The sequence below is a fragment of the Pocillopora verrucosa genome, chromosome 1 (genome assembly GCF_036669915.1).
Source record: "Pocillopora verrucosa isolate sample1 chromosome 1, ASM3666991v2, whole genome shotgun sequence".
Classification (NCBI taxonomy): Eukaryota; Metazoa; Cnidaria; class Anthozoa; order Scleractinia; family Pocilloporidae; genus Pocillopora; species Pocillopora verrucosa.
In genome coordinates this window covers 35,978,448-36,006,417 of record NC_089312.1, presented here as the reverse complement: position 1 = coordinate 36,006,417, position 27,970 = coordinate 35,978,448, and the positions used below count along the sequence as shown (strand labels likewise).

The window sequence follows — 27,970 nt, the reverse complement described above, 5'->3', positions numbered from 1 at the left end:
ACAGAACAACTTGTTACTAGCAGTTAAGCAACATGGAAAAGGGATGATTTTCAGAAATATTTTTTGTTTCCTCACCATTCTTACTCGTCTACGATCTTATACATTAATTTTGTGTTTCAACATCGGGAAACATGTTTCGAATTTCTTTGTCTATCTTCTTTATCTTCTAGTAGATAAGAGCAATTTAATAGTGAGAAATCACATCATGCCTACATTTTTTGCTAAAAAGTAAATTCAATAATATTAGCGGTCCTTGCTGCCATTTGATTGCAAAATTTGCTTTGCTTTGATTCGACTCCAGAAGTTAACGATGGTGTCTTCCCCCGCTCTGCGCACTGCTCTTTTCTTTGCAGAGCTCACAGAAAGGAACCTACTTTTGTAGGGATGTGTTAAACACTTGTTTGTTTAGCAGGCATCTGTGCACTTCGTGATCTGCAAGTTTCTTTTCCGCTGCTCAGGGTAGTAGAGGCATCAGGGCTACTGGTAATCCGTTTTGTCACGCTGAGTGCTATCAGCAAAATCTTTTCATATCTCAGGGAACGTGTCAGAGAATCAATTCACTGTTTCATTGACATTAATTTTTGTTTCAAAGGGAGCTGTAGAGTGATTGATCTGAAATTTACAGGATGACATAATCAAGGCTCTTTTTCCCTTTTTTCATGAATTTCAGGAATCGGCTATTCAATATATAAATGGATAAGACAAACATTTTCAGCCCCAAAATGGAGAAAAAAGAATGTAGGTCATATTAAATCATTGCTTTTTCTAAGAAAGCTTCTTCGTAATGACTTTTAATCAACTCCTTTTAAGGGTGCGTCTGTTACTGGATGAAACAGGTCACATGACGTAACGGATATTTTGACAGGTGCATTCACGATGCACTTGGCTTGCCGCTTAGTTTTTAAAACATAAACTTTCCACATTGGGCTCGATGTTGTCAATGTTGGCTAAAACTTTTGAGGTGACAAACATTCGTTGTACACATTTTTTATTCAATAATTTTCTAATTATCATCTTTAGCAGCGTTTACCTTCTTTCTAACCTTTATTTTTAAGCACTCTTTACAACAGATTAAAATTTTTCCAACTGTTATCGTGGGAGTAAATCTTAAAAAAAAAAGGAGACCAAAGCAATTACTAAGCTGCCAGCCCCAAGTTCACTAAATTTGCTAAACTTGAATCGATGAAGCCGTTTTGAAGGAGAATTCAAGATACATTCAAATTGATATTATTATTTCCACGGCTCTTTGATTTAATTGAAAAACATCATAAGATACATGGTGATCCATTGTTCAGAATCAGTCAAATACCTAGGCACAGTTGACGAAGTTAATAAAACATTAACAAGTTAGACATCACTTCCGTTTGTCAAGAGCATAGGGCCGATCAGTTACAATACCACCGCGACTTTGCCGGGACATTTATTCACAGGAAAATACATTTTTTTTTGCTTGAGTTAAAGGTTCGTCGCTGTCTTCCCTTCAGGGTGTAACATTAAGTGATTACAAGGCTGTAGATATAGAAAATGTCGACGGTAAAGTGCCATGAAGCGATTCCAATAAGATTTTCAGACAATGAACTGTTAATATTCTATCTAACCAAAGCCGACTTTGTCAGGTGTAGATTTGTATAAATCTATCTTTTTATAGACGATGTTATTTGTTTAAGAATGTGTGTTATAATCCGGCATTTTTGTAGATCTCGGACGTGTGGTTTGGTCATGAAGGCACCGGTTGTTCTTGTGGTTGTCATTGTTCTCTGTCATAGCATCAAGGCAGGTGGGTTTACACCACGGGAAACACAGACAAGAAAAGTATTATTTTTGTCAAAGCTATATCGTTTTGTAATTACTAAGCTTTGTCCAAGTTGTTTATTCCCTCTATAGATAAATCTTCCAGAATGTAACCTCATATTCATGATTGATAGAAAGTTATATTATTTAAAACACCATGAATATTTTCTTGCAGTTTAGGTCCTGAAATAAGATTTGTGTGGCTGAAAGCCTTATCTCTAACCATCTTACATCCATTTAGAGTAAACTTCAGACTTACTTAGCAACGAGTTGATAAGCATTCATTCGATGGCAAAGTGAGGACGTTAATAATTTCTTGTTGGTAATATGTTTAGATAGTTTTTGTTGAACGAACCATTTGTCGGAGAAATTTATAGTACAATTGAAGAAGACGTACAAGTACTCCCCTGATCTTATAACTACGGGCAGAGAAAATATGTAAGAGGTAATTAAGCCCATTTGGAGCTGCTTGAGAAAATACTATGATCCACAGAACAAAACTATTAGGTGGCCAAAGACCGGAGTTACATACAAAGTACCTTCCAACAAAATCGACGTTCCCCTCTGCTATGACGTCCGCACTCGTGAAGCGGAGATCGGAGTAAGGAGCTGTTGCTTAGATCCATCTGCTGGAGTCCTGAATTCAGGAATGTCGTCGAGAAGTTCTTTTACTTGAAACATTTGTCTCCCTATATCTTTTTTATCATTTGTAAGCGCTTTATAGTCGAGTTTAGTTTATACGGGCAAACATTTCCTGAAAAAATTTGAGTTGTTAGTTACCTGGTGGGAGAAGAGATGGTTTAGAGATCACCACGATGGACTTAAGGTCGAGCGGTGTTGGTTTGACCATTGGCTCGGTCATTGTTCTGTGCTCTAAGGAAATGTGCTTTACCCTGATAGTGCCTCCATTCATCCAGGAGTATTAATTGGTACCGCAAACATCAGCAGTAATGATTGTTTGGTTCGCAACATGTGAACTAGTATCTTCCAGTGACTTTTAGTTGTTCAAAGCAAGCCCTTTATCTTTATTGCAAGATGACAGCTTTAGTGGGGAATTTCCGGGAAGCGGCGAAAAAGACTCACCTGAGACAAAAACTAACGATGACAAGTGTGAGCCAAACCCGTGCCAAAACGGAGGCACCTGTGTTGTTAACTACGATCTTATTGATGGATACAAATGTGAATGTGAAGAAGATTTTGGTGGGATAACATGCAACGGTTAGTTTAACAAACACATGGCAGCATAAATTCACACATTCGTTTCACTGTTTATATTATGCTAGTCATACCATTTTTCCTAACTTGTTTGTATGTTTTTGTGACAAAGTTGATATTATTACAATTAACGTCAAGGGGTTGTTAAAAATTGTTTAGACCGACAAACTGCGGCGGCATTACAAAATCCTGCAACATTACAAAATACGTAGGTCGCCTTTATTACAAAATGCTGCAGTACCTATTACATAATGCGCAAGTTATTACAAAATGCCGCAACCATTATTACAAGACACGTAGGTTATGACAAATGCCGCAGAACACATACCACTGAGCTAAATAGAATTTAATCGTGAGCCAGGTAAATATCCCTTAACTCCCACGACAGACCAAGACAGAATTTCTCCGCATTACATCAAAACAATATCAAGTAGGCAATTAATGAGAATCGAGAAAAATATCAATTAAGAGATTATTAGTTGAACCGATACCTATTTCTCTGAGCTTATGTCGTGCAAATCGTATGGCAGACAGTAAGGATAATTAGTAATGTGAGATCTTGGGAGTGAAAGGGTTATACTGCGTTCACACGAGACAAACGTCCTATACAAACTGAATAAAGGGGGTAAGTTTCCAAAGAAACTGTGGTGGTGCTTCAGTGGGAGAGTATAACGAGGTAATTTGGTATTATCAACTGAGTTGATAACGTAAATTGGCCACCCTTAAGAATTTCAAGCGAGTGAGTGAGCGCCCTTCGCTCTGACAAGGACTAACGCCTAAAGGTGGCCAATTTACATTATCAACTGAATTTAGGTTGACAGGTGGATGAGAGATTTAAAGGTACAAGCCCTTAAAATCAATAATTATAAAATGAATTAAAATGACGTTGCTTTCAAATTAACTGCTATTTTTCTCTCCATAATCGACAGAGCTACAATGCCGAATATCTCTGCCACAATTTTCGTCTCCTCATTGTGTCGTGAAACGAGAACTCAGCCGACAAATCAAGAAAACTTTGATTAGATTGACCTCGGATAAAGACAGTGACTATTCCAAGTAAGTCATCAAGAGAATGAGAGCAACACTCCTGTTCTGACTTTAATCCCTAACCGTGGCCCAAAGCGCTGGAGGTTAAAGAAATTTCCTTATTAACCCAGTTCCAAATGAGTTGTTGTGAATTAATTTAAGACGCCTACTCTCTTGCACGCTTTGCTAAGGGAGCGAAATTTATTTTTATTTTTTCCTCATTCATCTACGAATAAATTTTATTTGAACCAACCTTATCATTTGGCTGAAAATGGAAGAATGATTCTTCATTATTAGTGTTAGAATTATTTTGTAATTAGATGTTAAATTCCTTAAGCAGATCAGAGCACCTTTTGGTACCTACTCTTTCCAAGAAAGGAGCAGCGAGCTTTGTACAAAGCGCGTCTACAGATCCTTTCACAATTGAATGGTACATGAAGATGACCGATAACGCAGATGTCAATAGAGATCTGGAGTCGCACTTTACGTTAAAAGATCCTCGATTTCACCAAACGCCGACGCTTATTGATTTTGCCATCGTATTTCTGACGTTCTACAAAGAACACAGGGTAAGACATTGTAATACTTAGGCGGGTTGCTGATCCAGATTTATGCCATGCTTGCCTTCCTTAGAGGGCTCACATATTGCCCACTTTGATCGCAAAATAAGACAGACAAGTATTACGACAAATGCAGCGAGAAACAAAAGAGAAAACAAGAAGAACTCCAGTGACATAATTCGACAATCAATGAATCTTAATATGGCTCAACTCTTGTAGTGCTATCTCCTTATAGAAGGCAAGATAACACAGGAATAACCTTTAATTCATTTCACTTTCTAGTTTAATCATTATGGCTTTCGTTTCATGTCCTGTGTAGAAACGAAGTGCTATGAGCTCTTTGAAACTTGTGCCGGCTATTGAAGAAAATTTCTTTAAAGATCGCTGCTTTGCAGATCAGCGGGTTGCAGGCGCTAATCCATTTCAACTTTGGCGAGTAACAAATGAAAAAGGTAAATTACTTCACTGGTTTATGATATTTATTCGGCTAAACATGCTTGCGATGACTGAGACATCGTGCTGCAGTTATGCTGGCCTGAGAGATAAACAAACAAACAAACGTTGCTAAATTTATCAACTTCCTTCGACCGGAAGTCCCTTCGATTTACCTTCTTTTAATTTACAATTGTGAAACTTCCAAATTAGCTATTACATGCAAGGCTGTCCGCATTGATAAACCAAATCTAAATTAGTGTTTCACCATTATTGGAGGTACCTTCCATAAGCTTTAGCCCTTCCATCCTGGATCCACACAGGAACATGCCCCGGGGAGTGAAAACTCACAATGATATGAAAATAACATGGGCTTTTAAATAATATTAGGCTTTTCATGCTCATGCGACTTTACTAGTGGACATGAGCACATCTACACGTTAATGAAAATTCTTTCCAATTGTTTTCTCATCATCAGGGGGTAACGGCGTCGAATGGAAGTCTCTTTTTGAAGAGAAACTGAATAAAGATTTTGACTGGGAGTCGATGTTAAAAGCAGCTCTTGACAACCAAGATTCTCTAGAGCAGGTAAGAAATGTGAAGGTACAAAACAACCGTACTTGATCAAATGAACTGACCAATTGAACCATTGACTGACTGACTGAAGGACTGTTTGACCGACTGTCTGACTGACACCATAGCCGAATGAAGGCTGACTAACTGATTTGCAAACAAACTATGAAACTCACTGCATCACTGGCCAACTGACTAAGTTCAGTTTTTTAGCAAAGCTCTTTTTGGTTTCCAGTACATGCGATACCCAGCTGAGTTTCTGGTAAACTTTCAAGTCAAGCAAGTTACCGAATAGTGCCATTGATGGGTGTTCTTTTATCTCCAATAGGCTATAGACAATGGTGATGTTTACGTTAACATTTACCCAGAACTAGACGGAGTTAAAATGCCCGAGGCACTTTTACGTGACGTTAAATTCAACCATACTGTTTTACAAATGACTTCACCGATTGCTTTCTTCGTCGTCACAAAAGACGAGCTTGGAATAAAGCGCCTAAATCCCGTGGCTATTCAAATGGACTCGAAGCCAGAGGCGAAAGTTTACACTCCAATTTACGGAAAGGACTGGTTCTTAGCTAAGTCATTTGTACAAAGAGCAGATTACAATTCCTTGCATCTCATAAGGAAGCGACTCAAGGTTCATTTGTATCTCGATGCGCCGTGTACTTTGGTTGAGAAATACTTCTCAGAGTACCATCCTATCTATCAGGTTGTGCGACAGCACTGTCGAGCTGCTTTGGAGACCAATAAGCTGTTTGAAATCAAACTGTTTGGTAAGAGTGTTACCCAATTAAAATCAAACATGAACCTTTTGGAAATGATGTAAAAACCATATTCAATCTTCATTGTGTTATCGGCATTATTATTATTTTTCTTCATCATTCAAATTTTAATCAACTTCATATTTTCCCCTAAACAAAAACCCAAAATATTGTAGCTTCAAAAACATCGTTTTAATGTTGTCGTCTTTAGTTCATAGTTCAATTCATATCCATTTATTTACTAATTCATTCTTTCATCCACTTATTGGCTCATTGATTGATTGATTGACTGATTTATAAATTCTGTGATGCATCGATTTCATGATCTATATATTGAAGGATTGATGATTGATTCACTAACTACCGTTGATAATTAGGATTACCGTGCCAACATGGGGCTGTCACATATGGGGGATATGGATATAATCCATTTTACACTATCAGCCTTTCGCACGCTTGATAGTTTTATTTATGACGGTATCTATGCATTTTTCCTACAACAGGAAGAAGTGGTCCAATATACAAGGTTCTAAGTGTTGACTATTCTAGTGCTCTTGAAATTGTAAACAAAGAATACGAACGAATGACTTTTGATGACTTAGATTTACTAGAAGACCTCAAGGTTAGTTTGGTGCATGCCACTAAAATATGCATTCGTTTTCTTGAGCATATTGCCACGTTTTGCAAGGTCATGACAAAGTATATTTCCACTAGAAAACGAAAATTTATTACTTGGATTGTAGAGATCTGCTGCAAGCTTAAATCTGACTACCCTTGAAACAAATGTTCACCATAAAATCTGAAAGTATGATGAAGTCTAAGGCTGAGTAATTTTATTAACAGAGCTCAGTTTTGTATCAAAAATATGTCTTTCTTCCGGCCGGTAGAGCTGTCTATAAACAACCTTTACATAGATAAAAGTGGGTAAGCTTCTAAAGAAACTGTGGTGCTGCGTCGGTGGAAGGGGGGGGGGGGTATAAAAAGATAGTTTGGTCATATTAGCTGAGTTGAAAATGTAAATTGACCACCGTCTAGAATTTCTAAGCTGATGTTTCGGGCGCTACAAGATAATCTGGTTTTATCAACTAAGTTGATAATGTAAATTGGCCATCGTAAGGAGTTTCAAAGCTAACGTTTTGAGCGTTAGCCCTTCGTCAGAGCGTTTCGCAACGAAACAACCAAAAAATTTAGCCGACAGGCGTATAACCTGTCATGTTTTTACCGTTAGTCATGAAAAAGGTTAACCGTTAAACCTTTTTCCTACAAGTTTTCCTAAATCTAAAATTGACTTCCTTTTTTTCTTCTAACAGAAACGAGGAGTCGATGACGTAGAGAAGCTTCCATATTATCCGTACAGAGATGACGGAAAGATTTTGTATCAAAAACTTAGTGAATTTGTTGACGCCTACATTGACGCGTAAGTGAATATGCACTCCTTTCCTTACTTTTAAGTAAATTAGGTGGAATACGCTCCACAAGAAGACATTCCCTGTATTGCGTATGATTTTCAAGCAGGCACCACTACCTCTCGAAGATGGAAACCAACCTAAAATTACAAATGAATAAAGGGGTAAGTTTCTAAAGAAACTGTGGTGCTGCGTCGGTGGGAGAGTATAGCAGGTAATTTAGTGTTAACAACTGAGTTGAAAACGTAAATTAGCCACCGTAAAGGGTAAAAAAGCTGACGTTTCGAGCCTTAGCCCTTCGTCAGAGCGATTAGAGGAATTGTGGGTTGTGTGTGGATTTATATGTAGAAAGTGGAGCTACGCCATTGGTGGGAATATGGTGACGAGAAAACAGGAATAGATTAGTTGAATGAAAAGCGCTCGTTGATTCCGTGGGGATTAAGGGTGCCGTCAGTGAAGTGAGTGGGTCAGTAAGTGAAAGTCAGGAGTTCATTTCAAACCAATGACCAATCTGGAACTTTTAAATGCGCTCGCTCACGATGCAAAACTTGTCCTTTCATTCATAACGTAGAGAAAATATCGGGACCCAAAAGATCCATTAAGATCATTGATCACTTTACGCGTACCTCCGCCAATCTTATTTACTTCATAACTTGCACTTATTGCAATAAGTTATACATCGGCGAAACAGGAAGACGACTGGGTTACCGATTCCGAGAACACCTTCGCGATGTGGAAAGAAATGACAAGGACGCATCCAAACCAGTCGCTAGACACTTTAATCTTCCTTATCATTCTAAACAGCATATGGCAGTTTGCGGCCTTTCCTTACATCAAGGCAGTTCGGAAAGCCGTAAAACACTAGAACAAAAATTTATATTCCAAATCGGCACCCTTAATCCCCACGGAATCAACGAGCGCTTTTCATTCAACTAATCTATTCCTGTTTTCTCGTCACAATATTCCCACCAATGGCGTAGCTCCATTTTCTACATATAAATCCACACACAACCCACAATTCCTCTAATCGCTCTGACGAAAGGGCTAACGCTCGAAACGTCAGCTTTTTTTACCCTTTACGGTGGCTAATTTACGTTTTCAACCCAGTTGTTAACACTAAATTACCTGCCAACCTAAAATTATTTTAAATGCTCACACGAGACGTAACAGAGTCTGATTTAACAACTTTTAATTTAGAAAGGAGAAAGTCGCGTCAATTCTCTCGAAACAGGACTTTCCCTCCTGAACCAATGAGAAAGTCATATACCCAACTTTCCAATGTCGAGGTACCGTGAATTCGCCTGGTGAAAAAATCATGTATGAAGGAGAAAGAGTAATTTCCTGATCGCTCCATTTTGTCTCGTCACACTGTTTCTCGTGTGGATCTTGTAGGCAGTACGAAGATGACGACCAGGTGTTAGCAGATAACGAGCTTCAAGAGTTTGCAAATGAGTTGTCAGCTGATGGTACACATGGTGATTTTGCAGGACTTGGCAAGGTAACAAATATGCTGTGGCACTTTATGCAGAAACGCGATCTTTATTTTTGAGCAAGCCTAGAAAAGAGGGATTTCTTCTTACAAACTACTATTATGGTTTTCCGATCAGTTCTCAATTATCATCAATTTGGTTCTGTAGAACATTTTTTTTTACCATCACTTTTTTCTTTGAAGGTAAAGAAATTCCCAGCCAGCATCAAAACCAAAGCTGCCCTAAGAAAAGTGTTAACCACCCTTTTTTGGGCGTTCACTGGCGGCCACGCGGCAAGTACCTACCCTATACTGGAGTACGGTGGCTTTGTACCAAATGCACCGCACAGACTGTTTGCAGATAGTAATAGCAATACCGAATTCAGCAATTTGATGTTTGGAAACAAAGCTGTAGCACTGGTAATAATCGACTTTGGGTAAAAAATTGTAACATTATTACGGGCTCCAATTCGGTGAGCAAAGTTTAGAGGTTTCGCTTTCAGAGCAATTTGTTGGCTAATTATGCGCCAAAGCTGATAAGCCTCACTCTTTTACTAACGTCATTAATTTACCAGCTGGTCATCGATTTTTTCATTACCTCCAATAAGCATTTCGAAACCTTTGTGCGCAATGTGGACAGGTGGCAGTGATTTTTTGAAGCTCCCTATGACTCACTGCACGGCAATCTGTGGTAATAATGATCATCAAGAAGTACTTATCGATGAAGAGACCACCAATTTCAAAAAGTGATGAATTGACGACATTGCGGCTAAAAGTCGCAATTTCGTCTATCCCATGTCATCGGACAGAGTGTGATGACATCATTACTCGTTCATAACCGCAGAGGAGACAAATTAAAAGGTTAAATTAGAGAATAATGGCCCAAAACTGGCCCGCTCGACCTCATAAAACTCGCTTTCCTGAGTTTCATTTAGACAAATATAACCTCTTACGCACGGTGGGTATAATTTGATTTCAGTTATAAAAGTAGCCCGCCTTTTGACAGCTTATAAGTTTTTTTCTCATCTTACCTATCATAACCTTTTCTACCGTGACAGGAAATAGCCGAACTAAGTTCTAACCTGGCAGGAATTCACCTCGATCAGTTACTCGATTATTCAACAAAGATTGAAGGTAACAAAGGCAGAGAAGTAGTTGCAAAGTTTCACGACGAACTCAAGAATGTAGGCCAAGAGATAACCAAAGCCAACGATAAGCGAGTAAAGGAAGGTTTTCTGCCATATCCATACCTCCTGCCAGAATACGTGTCTAACAGTGCAAGCACGTAATTGGTCCAGATGGTGTACATTTCTGACGATGGGGAACAATTTTCAATCTAGAACAGAAGTTTTAATTAAATGAAACAAAAACGACCTTTTTTTTTGTGCACTTAAATTGGTTGTAAAATTAACCAGGGAAAAGCCAGTATCACAAGCTGTCCTTTCATTCATAATTCAAGGCGAAATGAGCAGTAGCACAATTTAGGACGTAGTATTTACAACAATTGCATGCCACATTAAGAAAACTATATAAAGAACCTTTTCACGCAAATTAAAAAGGCGTAGGATGATAGCTTTGTTGTAATTAAGTATTACATACAACAATAAAATGTAGTCCACATTTTCATACTTAAAATTGCGTAAGGATGATCATTTGCTTCCAGTTATCAGAGAACAACATCAAATTTTTGAAATAATAAACAATTCTTTTCGCTAAGTTTGTTTTACAATGAATTGTTTGGATAATCGACGTGGGACTTGTCCAAGAAAGATGAATCAACTTATAAATACCGCCATGGAGACCGAGGAAAGGAAAAGGGAGAAAGTGGCCAGGGCCGCGGGGAACTGAGCTGAGTCCCCTTTTGGATTTTAATGTTACTTATACGATCGAAATCAGAGTGTTTATTTCTTCGTTTTCAGCTCGTAATTTTTTAGAGCCGGCGATGAGCTCTATTAAAAAAAGGACAGTTATTGGTCATGTTGTCGCTGAGGAAACAGCGCCACCCAAGACGGTCGTTATCTTTATTTTTTGTAATCTATTGCTTCTCTAAAGTATTAAACGGATCGAACAAAATGTTCAGTCTGCAAACCATGCATCGTTTATTTTCGCATTTTTAGTCAATCGGAAGGAAGCACACCGTAAGCGAAAAGGCTTCGTGCTTACCTCTATTTGTCTGGAAACCGCAAATAATGTTCCCTATTTTATTGGCCATCAACAGGGTCTCAATGGGGTTAACCATTAACCGTAAAATGGCCAAAAAAGATAGCCGTTAGGAATAAAAATTGACAAATTTGGACCGATAGTTGTAAAAAAAAAGTTAACCATAAAAAAATTTATGGTGACAACAATGGAATGATAGCAACCGTTAGCCGTAAATTGGCCAAACTTTTAACCGTTAGCCATAACAGCCATCACCCATTAACTCTACCAAATGTTGAATGAAAAGGACAGAAGGCTGGTGCAGCTAAAAGGAGGACACGTCGCTGTCACTGAGCGTCTCCTTCCCAGGAGTCTATAGTGAAACCTACAAAATGTCAGAGACCTGGTGAGGGTAAAATGTGATAGGCTAACTCAAAACTCAGTGGAAGTTGTAATACTGTACTACTCGAATGAGCGCCACCCGCCGCGAAAAAGCGCCGCATTCGGGGCAAAAAAGTTAAAAGGCGCCGCCTTCGAATAAGTGCCGTAGCCTCGGTGCGGCGCTTATTCGAAGAAGTCATGCGCAAGATTCAATGATTCATTCACATTTAGATATTCTGAGGGGACGAGATTGAAATATGCACCGATTCAGACGTACAAGAGGCGTACCCTCGTACTCTCAGATCAAGAAAAGTTCAGAAGTTGAGTTAAGACACCACAGGTAATACAGTTAAAAAGTGCCAGAAGGGATGAATGGTGATAATCAAAAGACGCCTCTGTTATTTATTATAAAATAATTCAAATAGTACGCGCGCTCTGATTGGCCATAAAACCATTTTACATGAGTGTATGTAAACACGGTTTTCGTTCCTCTTTCACTAGTTATTTTATGAAAGAAATGTAAAATGGTTTCCGTGTTTACGTAGCCTGATGTAAACACTTGGGAGGTTGGGAGAGCACTCGATAAGCTGGAAACCACTCCGCTTCGCGTCGTGGTTTCCAGCTTATCGAGTGCTCTCCCAACCTCCCGCGTGTTTACATCAGGTTATGTAAACACGGAAACCATTTTACATTTCTTCATTGTAAATTTTACGTAAAGATAGAAAATAACCTTTAAATCAAGGGGACATATTTCTTCGTCACGTTCAATTTTTGAATGAGCACCTTCCTCGAACACGCGCCTCACTTGAGGCACAAAAATTATAGAAGAGCCGCTGCGCTTGCTCGAGTAAACATGGTACTCTTGTCGCTTTATACCACACAAACTAGAATGAATTCTTGTATCCAACCTTATGGCTACAATCCTGACATCGCAAATTGAAGCTTATTTTACGAATGCTCATTCATTACCTCTTTTATATTATTCATAAAACCCAGGAACCTTTGCATAATCCTCCGCATATATTGAAACAGCGTTTGAAGGACAATAAACTCAATAGCCTCTATTTTGCGCGAGAATGTATACGGATATTTTTCCTTGGACATTATCTGTTCCTCCAAGCTCACAGTTTTCTTCGAGCTTTGCTCTCGAAAAACTGTTCGCATCTTCAAGTTGAACAGATAAAGTCTGCCAACAAATATCCGTACGTTTTTTAGCGCCAAATAGAAGCTATTGCTTATTTAGTTCCAAATTCTCAATTTCACTGATTAAACTATATTTTATTGAAAAACAGATTATATTTTTCTTTCCTTTTTGTAGTTCACTCGAAGGAGATGCTAACTTTTTTTGTTTCGTTGTTGCAGGTATTGATTGGAATCGAACTGTTATATATGCATCATTTCAGTGGTCCACGAGGGCTCGCTGCGATATTATATTTCAACTCAAGAGGAAAAAGGTGAGCTCGAAGTCACGTCCGATGATCAGAAATACACGCTCACAATTGTGACCCCTTGAGTTTATATAACAGACACAACGTTTCGAGCAAAAAAACACTTTAAACTATGAAGGATTATATAATAATGATCATAATCTAAAATACAGAACAGAATAAGATTCCTACATTTTTACTTCAAGTTTTGTTTCAAGTCCTCCTTAGTTAGTTTACTATTGGTAGACTGTTTGTTTTACTATGTTTGTTTTTTGTTTGCTTTGCCATTTAATTGATGTTTACCCAAACGGTTTGAGCCAGAAGTATCAGCGAAGTATTTCCAGGACAGATAACCTTCCCATGGAACCCCAAAGTTTTTTAAAATCGCAATGATCGCAAAGGATTGGAGGATGATAAAATGAAGAGATATCAAGTTAAGATTTGGTGCTTGTGGATATAAGTAAAGCTGTTGCCTTACATAATAAATTACGTAAACTAATTAGTAAACTGTCTCTCGCTTTTAGAGTCTCAAAAAGTAAGTCAATTTGAACTTTACTTTCACAAATTAGGGCCTCTTATCTTCAAGTGCATTCTCATCCAAAGCTTTTGTTTTCAATTTAACCATGTGGACTCACAAAAAAAACTGATCCCTGTTAGATATCAAGACTTTTCATCGTCTTTTGCTATTCAGCACTGGTTGATACCAAACTCAATGTTGTAATATTAACATCTCGCGTCCTTTTGAAGAATAAACGAAAATTATAAACATCGCACTCGTTCACTTCATTTTGAACGCTCTCGCGCATTCCTTCTCAAATTATTTTGTAACTGTTAACTCATGTATAGAGTTAGTGCTTGATTTTCTTCCTCAGCAAGTACAAAATATCAGTGAAATAATGTTTCGCGTTATAGAAAGTGGGTGATTTCTTTATCTCGAGGTTGTATCATAAACTTGCATTCTGCTAAAATCTTTCTTTTGCCAATAACTATTGACCATTCAATGCTCTCAGCTTATGGCATGTGTTAACAGCTTTGAGTGCTGTAACACTTCAATATTCCTTCAACAGTTTTCACTTCAAACGCTTGATTACTCAGACACTAAACCATTCTTTCTGTGATTTATTGTCCATTAAGATAATTTAAAAAGATTCCTGTTAGTTCGGTTGTTTCTTTCTAATCAACTTCTTGCAATAAAGATTTCAAACATTGGAATTTTTCTGACAAAATTTGATTCGATATTACATCACTGGCACGTCTTAAAGTTTTAAAGACCAAAAACCGTACGGTAATGCTTTGTATAAATGACATAATAAAAATGTACCACCAGTCGCAGAGAAAACCGTGAAGTTTTGGCGGGTACCAGTTTCCCGCGTGATATCGCGAGATCTCGCTGTTGGATAAGTAGTGCAATTATTTGCACATTAAATGTCTAACATGTACTTTCAAAGTTGTACTAAACTAAAACCCTCCAGGTAACTCTAATTCGTTCCACCTAGCAATAGAAAACAATGGCGCTATCTGTTTGATTAATGATTTCCTTGGCGTAACAACGCGACGCACTTTTTGTTTCTAAGTTATGTTAAAACTTCACGCTTTATCCGTTTCGTTCATAAACAAATACCGTTGGTGCACGCTTTAATTGTTTGCAAGTCAAGCGTGGCCTCAACTTCCAAATATGGACCAGGTAGACGATCGGAGCTCTGATTGGTTAGCGCCACGACGCTTTCCGACCCTTCTCTCAACCTATGAAGTCATTGGCGAAGTAGGTACAGGTCCAGGCTTCCATCGTAGTCTGCTGCGGGTGGTCCGCCAAAAGCCAATCTCTGGCTGATTTAAAATTCTGAGATAGCTTTTGACTGGTAAATGTAAGAGAGAAATATCTGAATATTTCGCTTTGGTTTTTGTCGTCTGAGGACGGCCTTATCTCATTTGAGATGAAATTTAGGGTGCTTCTTATACTTTGCCTGGCATGGTTATCTCAGGCGTCGCCGATTTCACGTAAGTACGCGTCTTATTTTCAATATTTTTGGTAAGATCAGAGATCGAACTCAAAACAAGTTGGTCGCGATTGTATGGTGGCCATAAAATCCTTGATTCCCCTAGCCCTCTAATGATCGATTTGTTTTGAGTGATCAAACTAACAGATCATCTATCTTTTGGGTATTTCTTAACGAACTGATGTATTCGGTAAAAGCTCAAAGCCTGGCTTTATTCAATTAGTTGTGATTGTTGAGTTCATTAAATATGTAACTTGCCGTGTTCGGAAATAGAAATTGAGATAAAGTGACTTAAAATATTTGAAGAGCTTCGACTGGAATGTCTGAAGTGCGTTTGAAGTGATTTCAAATTTATTTCTGAAATATATTTACGATTTAGGCAAGATAATGGGTTTCAGGGTTGCACAACATTTACTGAAATTGTCCTTCTTAACGTATTCTCTTTTCCGCATCGGTGACTTCCCATCACTGTAAACTTAGGGGCCAAAATTTAAGTCTCAAAGAGTATTTTCAACAAGCAAAGAACTAAACTAAACTAAAACTGATAATTGCTATTCAAAATGATCATAGAGATCTCGGGAATTACGCATTGACTTAGTTGAGACGGACAGGATATTTACTGGAAAACCTGCAATCTATAGCAAAGTTTATCCCATGTTCACAAAAACGTTTTTGTGTTTTTGTGTTTAGACTACTTTTCTTAAATTTATGTTTGACGATCATACACGTTATGAAAGGATTATTTCATTTCAAAGCGCGTTGGCGTAGAGTCAGTCATGATTTGCGACATATGACACGGGCAAGCGGCAGATAGTTTCACCTTAGGTGGTAATTCCATGGGTCACTGTCTCTGTGATTTCAGGTGGATCATGTCCTAAAAACCGTTGTGTAATGTCTCGGCTCGTCATACATAAATGGCATAAATATTCTCCTCTGGCCTTTAAGCTTTTGCCGTTTTAAAGCCCTTTCGATAACAGTTCGTTTTGGAGAGCGTCACCATTTATTTATTAATAAATCTAGATTTAGGAACGTCGGCTTTATATTAAAAGAGAAGTAAGCATATTTGACGAAGGGCTAACGCTCGAAACGTCAGCTTTAGAAACTCTTTACGGTGGCCAATTTACACTATCAACTCTGAGTTGATAAAATTAAATCACATTTCCACAAAGAAGACGTTTTAGTCTCAAACTAGACTATATCAAAAACGAATCAATTCAACCATGAAAACTGTGAAGAACTCGGTTGTAATTGCATATGCATACTGTCTGCGTTTGACGAGAAACCTGCAATACATACTTTTACAACCCTTTTGACTAATGAATACAAGACCTGAGTCAAGTTTTGTCGTAATACCCTTTCCCGCCTAAACGTTAACCTTTCTTCTTACTTCAGAGTTTTTCAATTACCAACATTAGTGAAAAGGAGGCTCATAATAATGAAACGGTTAATGTCAGGGTGGTTGTTAAAACCTTCATACGGTACGGGAAAGTCTGATGCTAAATTCAGAGTGAACGTGTGTCGTGCACAGCGTAATGTGTTTCCAGGCCAATTTGCCCAAACGCACGAAACCTCAGCTTTAGAAGCTCTTTACTGCGGCCAATTCACATGAACTCAGTTAACAAAGCGAAACTATCTCGAAATAACCCTGACCCCTACCCCCACCGACGTAGCGTCATATTTCTTCAGAAACTTATCCTCTTTATTCAATTCGCAAATACATCACCTATAGCAAAGTCTTTCCTGGAGTGTTGCAGATGACAAAACAACAAAGAATTACGGCTACACCAGTTTTGACTCAATTAAAGACTTGCACTACATTTCTTTTAACAATCCATTTGAGATCTTTTGTGAAAATGACATTTGGAACAATTACGTACGCTACATGGAAAGAAGGAAAATTAATTGCTAAATGTACATCGCGCCACCTTTGCTTCCGTTTAAGTTTAAAAACGCTATTAAAGCGATACAGGAGCGAATGTTAACAAATTTTATATCAGAAAAATTCTGCAGAATACTGTAACTGAGTTGGTCTTCCTCTTCAGGCAAAACTGTTTTGCATTTCTTTCGAAAAGATAGCTGAATCTCGAGGGTTTAGAATATGCGGTGAAAAATGGGTTAGTTTTTGTGAAATGAAATTGCCATAATAATAACTATTACTACTGATAACTTTGTTAAAATAACTCGTGGCTCAATTCGGTCTCTGTTAAGATTTCACCCTGAAGGGCCTGCCTTGCAAATGACCTTAAAAAATTGAACACCATCCAAAAGAGGGTAGATCAGTTTTTGTAATTCATACATTTTTGCGGAATTAATTCCATAATCACATAACCTACACGAAGACAATTATTCTTTTTTAAGACTTAGGAAAAGGTGTTAATATCTGTAAAAGGAATAATTTTAAACCAGGGTTTTAGCGACGTATTATAAAACTTACATGTACGTCAGCGATTGGACGTTGTAGACTTCGGGTGGCGAATAAACTGCGAAACCGTGTTAAATATGGTGTAACTGCTTCGCAAATATTCAAATTCTGTGAATTCAGCTACTTGTTATATTATTTTTTAATTAGACTTTCACAATTGAACGTCAGTACAGTAAAAAGAAAAAAAAACTCACGTCATAAACGAGAAAACATATAGAGAAATTATCAGGTATCATTCTTCATCTCTGAATTTAACTATTCAATTTCCCGAAAGTGGTGCATTTTATTGAAGTTGTAATCTGCTGAAAGGGGAGGTATCAAGTATAGAGCCAGAATTTGACTCTGATGTCGAGTTCCGCTCAGTTACCATTGTCACCAATAAAAGTCGATTCCAAGACTACCGTCGTCCAAGAGAACAGAATACAGTTCATCATTTCGAGCTTAGATACATTGTACTGGTTGAGCCACTCAATAATTCGAACCATGTTTTTCTACAAAGACTTTTTGTTTGCATATTAAGCTATTATGACCAAAAAAATTTATATCCTCCATAAATAAGCACTCGTATCTTTCGCCAACAGGGAGAGATAAAAGAGATGCAGATGACCTAGAAGCCGACAAAGAAGGTATGAAAGATTGTTAATCATTTATCAATGGAAAGTCGCGTCAAAATGAAGCTCATTACTCTAAAAATTCCGCTTTCATCCACAGTTAGAACAATAATTTCTGCAATAGTGGACGCAATTCTGGACGGGGACAAGACGCGCCGTTCGGAAATACCAGGTAATATTTCATGACCTTACTCTCCTTGGATAGAAAACTTTTTTAGAAATCTTTTTTTCTTCAAGGACTGCTGCAGCTTCAAATTTTCATAAGTTATGAACGGAAGCCGCTCTCTTTTTAGTAATGCATAGTGGACAAAAAGACAATCACAAGCCCCTCAGTACAGAAGCAGATTAAATCAGGGCCGTAGCCAGAATTCAGAACAAGACGAGGCAAATTTCGGGTGCCGAAGGCGCGAGCCGCTAGGGGGGTCTGGGGACATGCCCCACCAGAAAATTTTGAAATCCGGAGGCTCAGAAATGCTTTTTTAAGCATTTCCTATGGCATTTTTCTTCAGAAAAGTCAATCTTGGGACAAAATCAAGAAGAGGCAATAGCCTCGTCCTGCCTCATGTTAGCTACGGCCCTGGAAATGGTTATGCTGTAACTTTTCCCCTTCGTTTTATAGTTTCAAAGGTAGTAAAAAAATGCCAGCCAGCCAGTATTTCATCAGGCTTCCCTTACAAGTCGCTCATTAACACTCCTGGGTGGAGCCCGGCCGGAGAGGCACTAAGACATGAATAAATTTTTTGCCCAAAAGCATAACACATTGATCCAGACAGGTCTAGCTGACACGGACCCCTCTGGACATGGAGTCCGGTCCACTGACCGTGAGGCCACTATGTCTTCAACAATTTCAAAGGTAACAAGATTTAACCAAGGAATGATTCCTGTTTTAACCGATATTATTTGCTCTATTTCAAGATAATGAGGAAGATGAGTCGGAAAAGTTGTCCAGCACAGTAAGCAGCCTAATACCTGGCACAAGCAATGTAGAAACCAATGATGAAATTAGTGACAAACAATATCTTACAAAGAAAAGAAGGAGTTTTATTCCGGTAGAAAACAAATTAGAGGAACATTCAGTTTACGAGACTGATCCCAAAGAACAAGCAGAGGATGCAAAGGCAGAGACCTCTGAAAGTGAACTATCGGGCGAGAATCAGCCATTAACCTCAGGAGATTCAGAAGATTCAGAGCCCGAGGAAGAATCCGAAGAGTTGGTAGCCTCAGAAGGAGAAAACACAGGTATTACACATGCGAATGTTATTCTTTTCCTTGTGTGTTGAATTAACAAAACTCTTCACTTATTCTATGAGTTTGCGTTAGTTGAAACTATTTCATAAAATACCTCATGAAATATATACTGGTAAAAGCATTGCAAAAAAATACGCGCACGCATCATCTTTGTCGAACGTGGTATGTGCAATCATATTATACAGCTTGCAAAACCAATCAATATCCCAGGTATTGCATTATACCACAGACAGTCCCATACAGAGGCGTGACTGTTTATATTAAAGTACATAGTAAATGGCTTCAACTTTGTATCATTCTTATCCTTATAGAATATTCCAAAAGAAGTGACATTCCGAAAATTTTTAAACCGGGCGACGATGAGTCGTCAGAAAGGAGAGAAACTGCTGAGTCAAGGAAGTCAAACCAGTCAACGGACGCGCCTTCAAGCGGATCCGGAGAAAGTGCATCATCCGACGAAGCTGAGGACACAAATGAAGCCTCTGCGTCCGCAAAAGACCTAGAATCATCTGGTGTGGCTGTAAAAAGAAACGTCATCCCAACAGAAGTATTTGAAGAAGGTACTACAGTCAGGTTATTGAGATAAACTGCAAACTTTAATGTATTGCGTTGCTGAAGAACCTTTGCAAGATATCTTCAAGACAGAATCAAAGTAAAACGACAAGTAAAAAGAGAAATTCTTTTTCACCAAAGTGTATCTGTATGGAGATTATATCGCTACTTTCATAAATCATATCCCGACTTCTTGACTGCTATATGTTAACGTAATTAACATAAAATTCTTAGTATAACACCCACTCAGGTTGACCAGACCACACAAGCGTTTCTAAATGTAACCATCACCAATATCATTTTCTGAAATTTAGGTAATGCCAAATACAATGACGATGATGATGACGAAGAGGAAATGGATGGGTCTGGTTCCACATCGGAATCTGGTGACTCCGAGGATTCCGAAGAATCCGGTGATTCTAGCCAGGGAGAGTCAGATGGAAACAAACCAACAACACCCATGGGATCCACCGAAGTTTCCCCTCACCAAACTCAAGAAAAAGAACCAAAGAAGGTTGAAGATGAGACAGCAACGTCAGAATCGGACGACGAAAGTTCAGCATCAGGAGAATTTGGCGAATCAGGAGAGTCTGGTGACTCTGATGAGTCTGGTGAATCAGGGGAGAGTGGGGCATCTGGTGAATCAGGACACGCTGCTGAGTCAGGAGAAAGCGGAGAATCTGGAGAATCAGGATACGGGGATGAGTCAGGAGAAAGCGGAGAGTCGGGAGAATCGGGGGACAGCGAGGAGTCTGGTGAATCAGGAGAAAGCGGTGATTCTGAGGAATCTGATGCTGAGTCAGATGTGGTGAAGAGAAATGAAATTCCAAAGGAAGATAAAGGTAAAGTTTGTAAGAATATAAGGTAAAAACCAATGCCTAGTATTCATAAATATAAATTCATGAACTTAGGTAAAAATCATAATGGTTCCGTTTGTGATACCATAAAACCATTTATATTTTTTTTCAGCTTTATCGTAACGTGTAGGGTATTTTGGGTAAAGGGTTTTTCATTTAATTTTTCGATAGAGAAACAAATAGTATTTCAAAATTGCTGTTGGGTAACACATAGTAAAGACTAAAAATGAGCTCCTTATACAGTTCTACCTCTCACTTCTAATAAATTTGTGTTTTACAGAATCAAGCAAACAAGAAGATAGTGAGGAAAGCGGTGCCTCTGGAGAATTCAAAGAGGTGGTTGAATCGGATGAAATTGAAGATTCCGGAGAGTCTGACGAGAGTGGAGAGAGTGGGGAATCTGGAGACTGGGGAGAAAGTGCTGCATCTGGAGAGTCTGGAGATAACGAGGAATCCGGAGAGTCTGGTGAATCGGCGATTAGCAAACGAAGTGAGATTCCCAAAGAGCAAGGTAACCACGCACTTAAGTTCTTTATCCTGTGTAACTAATAAAGAAGGTCAAAATCTCATATCTTGTACATGTTAGGTCGTGTGTCCGGCTATATTAACGTTTAAAATCATCAAATTTCCCTTATGTTATTATTTGCCAACAAGTAAGAAAGACAGGATCATATTGATCGTAATAACAGTAACTGGCGAGTGGCAACCATCAACAGACCACTTAGGAACGAGTATCGGTGTGAATTTAATTTTTAGATACGAAAGAAAACGACGAGTCAAGTGCGTCAGAGGAGTCTGGCGATGCTGTCGAATCAGGTGCATCGGGGGATTTTGAAGAATCAGGCGAATCCGGCGATTTTGAAGAATCCGGTGAGTCCGGTGACTTTGAAGAATCCGGTGAGTCCGGCGATTTTGAAGAATCCGGCGAATCGGGAGACTTTGAGGAATCTGGTGAGGCAAGTGACGGAACAGTATCCAAAAGGAGTGAAATTCCCACGGAAACACAAAAAGGTAATTCAGAGTTGTTTACTTCTTCGAAATCGTCAGCGATGGACCCTTAATAGGGAAAAATGCCTAAGAAAATCTTCTAGGATCTCAAGAAGAAACAGCGCAAAACGCAGAGTAAAAGTCAAAGGGACGCTAGGTTCCCCTCGATCAAAACCTTACAGATTATGAAACTCATAGAATATCAATCATTTCATGATTCTTTTAATAAATTTAGGTGTAAATCCTTTGCATTATTTATTGCGCCGCTTTCCATGGCATTTGAAACGTTATAAGTAGTTTCCATGTCTTTTGCTTTATTAAACTTCCCTTTTACGATAAAACAGCAATAAAGGAGATTTCAAAGGCGGCTGAAAAATCTAGCAGTGGCAGTTTATCCGATCAATCAGCGGACAAAGAAACCAGTAAGTCTGAAGTTCTTCCTGAAACCAAACAAAGAAGCCAACCGGCTGAAATTGCACAGACTGAGAAATCGGACCAAACCAAAGAGTCTGACCAATCAGGAGAAGAATCTGGAGAGGGCAGTGAAAGCGGAGAATCAGGGGAGAGTGGAGAAAGCGGAGAGTCTGGGGAAAGTGGAGAAAGTGGTCAAAGTGGAGAATCAGGAGAAAGCGGAGAATCAGGGGAGTCTGGAGAGAGCGAGATCACTAAGAGAGATACAATTTCAAGAGATACCAGCGATGCTGAAAAAGGTGCAACCAAACAGAACACTTTTTTTTCTACCCATAAATTCTTACATACCAAACTAAGCTTAGAAAGGGGAAAACCACCACCAAGGTCAAGATTACAAATCATTTCACTCAAATGCCTATTAAAAGTGAGTTGTTAACAATTATAAAGGATTGACAGAGTAAGACCTTGTTTGCAAATTTGTGTCAAAGTCAGATATTTGTAGGCAGTACAAACCGTACAATGTGAGAATATTTATAAATATCGTGAATTCATAAAACGAACACTTTTCGCCAGTTTACATCCCCTCACGCTTACTCACAGACGAAGTTTTCTTATCGTAATTGCCGAGAGTCAAATCTCTGCTTGGAAGTTTTTACCATAAAATTGAGTTTGTGACTTATCTTTGATAGACTTGAGTGGTTCTAGCGCTTCAGGAGAGACTTCCAGCGATAGTGACGAGTCCGAGGAATCCGGTGAATCAGGAACCTCGGGCGAGTCTGGAGAAGGCGGAATATCAAAGAGAAGCGAGATACCATCAGAAGAAAGGAAGGAAGGTAAAAATGAACCGGCTCTCTCTGCTTTCTCTACAAAATTTTTTATGAAAATATTAATTACGACCAGCTTGGGTTTTACGTATCAATGAACTTTTTGCGATTGCATGACGAGAAGCGCTCAATTTGTCTAGTTTACAATCGTGAAATGAAGTAGTTGTCAAAGTCAACGTGTAAAACTACTGTTACATTGAAGCAGTTTTGATGGAGGCTATTTAATCAGATATCCCTTCCAATCTCATGGTGTCTGATAATTTTATTCTGATATGTTATAATTTCGACATGCTTAAGATGAAGATTCAGAGGAATCCGACGAGTCCGACAATTCTGGTTCTGGAGAGAGTGCAGAATCGGGGGAAAGTGCAGAGTCTGGAGAGAGTGGCGAATTTAGTGAAAGTGAGGAGTCTGGAGAGAGCGGCGAATCTGGTGAAAGCGAAGAGTCTGAAGAGAGTGATGAATCCGGTGAAAGTGAGGACTTCGCTGAATCGGATGAAAGCGGAGAAGCAGCTATCTCAAAAAGAAACGAAATACCACAGAAACAAAGTGGTGGGTACATCGACGATAACTAATCATATGTAAGCTTTTATCATGAAGATCCTTTAGTACAATGGCATTTTAGGCTCATTACGTTCATACATTTCTCATCTTTGTTTGAGATATCTCTATAGTCTGTCCATGAATTCCGAAAAATATTAAGGTTAGGGTTAGTTTTTTAGGGCTGGTTTGGATCAAATTTTCTCACTCTACAAGAACCGTTGATCCTACGTACTAATAGCCCTTCGTGTCACTGAATATTCCTCAAACTCGCATGAAACATTTGTTTTCGCAGCTGCAGTTATTCCAGATTACGAAGACGCGGAAGATTTTGAAGAATACGGAAATTCTGAAGAAAGTGAAGAAAGCGGAGAGAGTGGGGAGAGTGGAGAAAGCGGAGAAAGTGGAGAGAGTGGAGAGAGTGGAGAAAGCGGGGAGAGTGGGGAGAGCGGGGAGAGTGGGGAGAGTGGAGAGAGTGGAGAAAGCGGGGAGAGTGGGGAGAGCGGGGAGAGTGGGGAGAGTGGAGAGAGTGGAGAAAGTGGTGAAACAGCTGACGGAGGGATTGCCAAACGAAGTGATATACCCAAAGACCAGCAAGGTATGTGCATATTGCCTCATTTACTGACAATTCTCTTACCACAAACTGAAAATTGGAGCCTATTTCTGTATTAGATAAACTACTTATTCCAAACGTTTCAGCAGCAGGTTTGCGGGTATGGCACTGTAGATGTGGTTTTAACAATTTTAATCAGAAGTGTTAAATATCAGGCCGCCACATTGTTATCGCAGAATCAAAGGATTTATCTGGATCAGGAGATTTACCTGAGTCTTCGGCTGAATCAGGTGAGCGCGAAGAGTCCGGTGAGTCCGGTGAGTCTGGCGAGTCCGGTGAGTCTGGCGAGTCCGGCGAGTCCGGCGAGTCCGGCGAGTCTGGCGAGTCCGGCGAGTCCAGCGAGGCCGAATACAAGCGAAACTTCATCCCGAGGGAAAGCGACGCCGAAGATGATGATGATGACGAAGATTCAACTGTGGAAACTGAAAGCAAAGAACAAGATTCCTCTGAAGGGGAACGAGAAGGGAGTGCTGATCAGCAGGCCAACACAAGAGGGAAAGTCATTACTGAAACCATGGATGACATCGCTAAAGCCGCACTGGACAACAAAATTGAGAGAAAGTCGGACATCATCCACAGTTTACCGCGAAACACCGAAGAATTTCCGATCAGTGAAAAAGAAAGCAAATCGCAAGTAAGAGAAAGGAAGACTGGTGCTGCTCTTAAGAATTTGTTCACTGCGCTGGCAGACGGTGAGGCGCATGCGTCAGGGTCAGGAGAGGAGCTTGCTTTGAGAGAAAAAGCTCAAAGTACAAATTTCGTTAAAAGAGTAAGCATATGCTACAGTTTGCGTTATTTTAAGATGAGCGTATCTTCAAATATCTCTTTCACAGTCTTTGATGTGAAAATTAATTATAGAGCCTAAGTCATGTAACAATTACATACAAAAACTATATCATCTGCTGAGCAAAATGATATAGAGCCAATCCAACGCAATGGCTAGAACAGAAAGATCATGTTGACTAAGAGACGACATACCAGCATGAATTTCTTGGAAATCATTTTTAAGAGTAGCTAACGTGAGTTATTGGTCAAAATAAGGGCATTCCGGCTGTTCCACGATTTGCGTAATCTCTATTTAAAGCACCGACACATTCAAACTGTTTTAAACAATGAAATGAAGGCTGATTTGTGTCAATTTAGTATAGGTGCTCACCATAAGCCACAACCAGCCACACTGGTCCATTTATCCAGAGAAGTTCGTTGTACCTTGGAATTTTCTGGCCATACGGTTCACTTCGTCGACTCTATGAATTCATCTAATTATCAGATAATTGTAGGAATCAAGCAAAACTCTCGTAAAAAAAAAATTTAGTTTTTTTATTGACTTGACGGCTGGCCAGTTCTTACAAATGATAAGCGCTTTGAGATATCTGAAGTGCTTTGCTATCAGAAAACTTATTGTATCACTGCATTATTTCAAGGAGCCTTTGGAAACAAATGGAGTGAAGAATGCTTTGGACGAGATCTGGACACAAGGTAAAATTGGAAATTCGAGAACTGATAACTTAAGAGAAAAGGACATTATAGAGAATAGATATTAGTACCCCAAGCATGTTTTACCATAATATAGGGAATAAGAGTAAGACAAATAAGCTGAGAAAAAAGAATATCGATTCAAAAAGGTAACACTTCACAGTCCACAGTAAAGTAAACTTGCACTTGAATTGGTCTAATTCTGTCTCTGCTATGAACGATTACAAAAAATGATAAACTGACTACTTCAAACTTTTTCATTGATCTTCAGAGGACAGTGCCCTCAATGATGCTGAATCAGCTAATATTAATTTAAAGGAGAAACAAGAATTTACACAGGTAAGGAACTCAGGTATTGATGCATTAAAGTAAGAGCGTCGAAAATAGTTAATGCTGTTTCTTTTCACCGTCAACGAACGCTTATTGTGGAAATAACCTACTTTTACTTCACTCTATTTTCAAACTCAAAGCTCGCAGCCACTTTAAAGCGTTCACTGCCTTCAAAGGACTCTGAAAAAGCCACAGAAGTCGATAAAGGTAAGCTTCTAGTCACATGTTATTTATATCGTGTGGTTCTAATTATAGAAGGGAATTTTGCCTCTGGTAGCTAGTCGGGTTGGCGGTTCCTATCATCACTATCTCATTGCACCATTTTAATTTTTAAGAGGGGAGTACATCCGCCATCGTCATCACGTCGTACTTGTGAATTCAAAATTCACTCAGAATCATGTTGATATGAAGGACACCCAACGTTCGTCCAATTCCACCATCGGTTGAGCAGCATCAAATCTTTTATTAATTTGTGGTGTATAGCATCGTCATCCTCATTATGAGCATAGCTATAAAACGCAGAGTTTCCACCTAATTAGGAAGTGCAATAATTTCTGAGAATACTTTGACCTAACGAACAGTTTGTAGAGGGCAGATAATTTAGCGCATGGTTCACATACTCTTAAACTATCTATCTTTGCAGATGTGGAGGCATTGGAGGGCTATGCTGACGCTCTTACAGAGGTTGGAGGTTTAACACCCGAACATCACAAAGCAATCGCCACTAAACTTGCTTTGGACCTCATGGAGGACCTCAACATTGATGAAAAGGAACGATCTGATCTTTTGAAAAAAGAAACAGCCTTCATCAAAGATGCAGAGATCGCATATGTTAAAAGTAAGAGAGAGCTGAGTGGGGGTGTGGGCAGATACCTAGAACTTGGTATTGCTTTAACTCCTTTGCGTGATTTCCAGTTTCAGGTACTAATTAGATTCTGATTTTCTTTTAATGCTTCATGTAATTAGGTAGGATCACCGAAGTAAAAAAAGAAATGATAAAGTTTGCCCAAGAGCACCCAGGTGACAAAGAAAGGATTCGTGCAGAGGCAATCAAAAGATTGGAGGATGTAGTTGAGAAACTTCCTCTCAGAAAGGCAACCATTGAAGCTCAAGAACACAAACTAAAGAGATCCCCCATGCTCCAGCAAATTGTTGCTTCTACAAGCAAAAGAGAATTGAGAGAAAGAATCAGAAGAGCTTTAGCTGATTTTATTGCTGAGGACGTCGCATGAACTCCGAGTAGGACAGAAGAGTGACTAAGGCCACGAAAAGCCTTCAAATCAAGCCATAAATGAAGTCATGTACACATAGGGTTCAAGCTACAAAAGTGACATTTAGTTTACTATGTTGGCATGACATACGTTTGTATAAACAGAACTTATACAATAGGCTAGATATCTTTAGTTCCTTCATAATCACAAATGTATTCATTCAACCAGCCATTCCTTGACCAGTGCCTGAAAAAAAAAATGTAAAAGTTGATTTTGTTTGTTGATTGATTCCGTAACATGCTATGGGTTTCTCTTCCCATGGAATTGCAGCTTAAACTTTTTAAATTATATTAATTGTTTTAAGCATTTTGATTAAGGTCTGTTAAAGACCTCTACTGTCACATAAAACCCGACGACTTTCTCATACAGGGACTTTGGTATGGTTGATAAGGACAATAGGCCAAGCAGGGCCCGATGACGTCATTGTACAAGTTTGCAAAGAATGCAGGGAATAAAAACTCGAACATTTCAAGATGTGGGGAGTTGTTTATTTTAGTAATTACTAGTAAAAGTTCAAGCTCTGCGCAGATAGATAAAACTGAATTAACGACCAAGTAATTGTAACCCGCTTAATAGATTTGTAGCTTTATGGTCAGATAATTAAAAATTGTAAATTTGATCTATGGATGTAAATAAATTTCTGAAAACAAGC

The 27,970-nt window shown here is 38.9% G+C and overlaps 2 protein-coding genes across 3 annotated transcripts; both read left to right on the top strand.

The window, feature by feature from the left end:
• The first annotated feature begins 1,368 nt into the window (after nucleotides 1–1,368).
• On the top strand, nucleotides 1,369–10,901 carry LOC131798438 (allene oxide synthase-lipoxygenase protein). 2 transcript variants are annotated; one of them, XM_059116084.2, is made up of 13 exons: nucleotides 1,369–1,461; nucleotides 1,698–1,777; nucleotides 2,827–3,009; nucleotides 3,936–4,062; nucleotides 4,373–4,601; nucleotides 4,912–5,044; nucleotides 5,503–5,612; nucleotides 5,926–6,370; nucleotides 6,862–6,980; nucleotides 7,669–7,775; nucleotides 9,157–9,262; nucleotides 9,437–9,652; nucleotides 10,291–10,901. In XM_059116084.2, the coding sequence occupies exons 2-13, from the start codon at nucleotides 1,720–1,722 to the stop codon at nucleotides 10,519–10,521; spliced, it is 2,064 nt and encodes a 687-aa protein (XP_058972067.2). In that variant the 5' UTR covers nucleotides 1,369–1,461; nucleotides 1,698–1,719; the 3' UTR covers nucleotides 10,522–10,901. The 2 variants fall into 2 exon arrangements, with proteins under 2 accessions (XP_058972067.2, XP_058972066.2); XM_059116083.2 differs by having other exon boundaries at nucleotides 4,370–4,601.
• Nucleotides 10,902–14,997: 4,096 nt separating this feature from the next.
• Nucleotides 14,998–27,963, top strand: LOC131798420 (dentin sialophosphoprotein). The gene is made up of 18 exons (XM_059116064.2): nucleotides 14,998–15,177; nucleotides 18,180–18,224; nucleotides 18,310–18,381; nucleotides 19,125–19,448; nucleotides 19,769–20,017; nucleotides 20,324–20,851; nucleotides 21,147–21,377; nucleotides 21,623–21,877; nucleotides 22,198–22,563; nucleotides 22,954–23,097; nucleotides 23,386–23,640; nucleotides 23,924–24,226; nucleotides 24,418–25,010; nucleotides 25,666–25,720; nucleotides 25,989–26,056; nucleotides 26,188–26,254; nucleotides 26,691–26,885; nucleotides 27,014–27,963. The coding sequence occupies exons 1-18, from the start codon at nucleotides 15,114–15,116 to the stop codon at nucleotides 27,277–27,279; spliced, it is 4,080 nt and encodes a 1,359-aa protein (XP_058972047.2). The 5' UTR covers nucleotides 14,998–15,113; the 3' UTR covers nucleotides 27,280–27,963.
• Nucleotides 27,964–27,970: the final 7 nt, after the last annotated feature.

Coding starts and splice junctions, on each gene's coding strand:
- LOC131798438 (XM_059116083.2), top strand. CDS start 1,720: ATGAAGGCACCGGTTGTTCTTGTGGTTGTCATTGTTCTCTGTCATAGC. Junction 5,045..5,502: donor GCGAGTAACAAATGAAAAAG/GTAAATTACTTC, acceptor TCTCATCATCAG/GGGGTAACGGCGTCGAATGG. Junction 6,371..6,861: donor GTTTGAAATCAAACTGTTTG/GTAAGAGTGTTA, acceptor TTCCTACAACAG/GAAGAAGTGGTCCAATATAC.
- LOC131798420 (XM_059116064.2), top strand. CDS start 15,114: ATGAAATTTAGGGTGCTTCTTATACTTTGCCTGGCATGGTTATCTCAG. Junction 15,178..18,179: donor TCAGGCGTCGCCGATTTCAC/GTAAGTACGCGT, acceptor TTTCGCCAACAG/GGAGAGATAAAAGAGATGCA. Junction 26,255..26,690: donor AGCCACAGAAGTCGATAAAG/GTAAGCTTCTAG, acceptor CTATCTTTGCAG/ATGTGGAGGCATTGGAGGGC.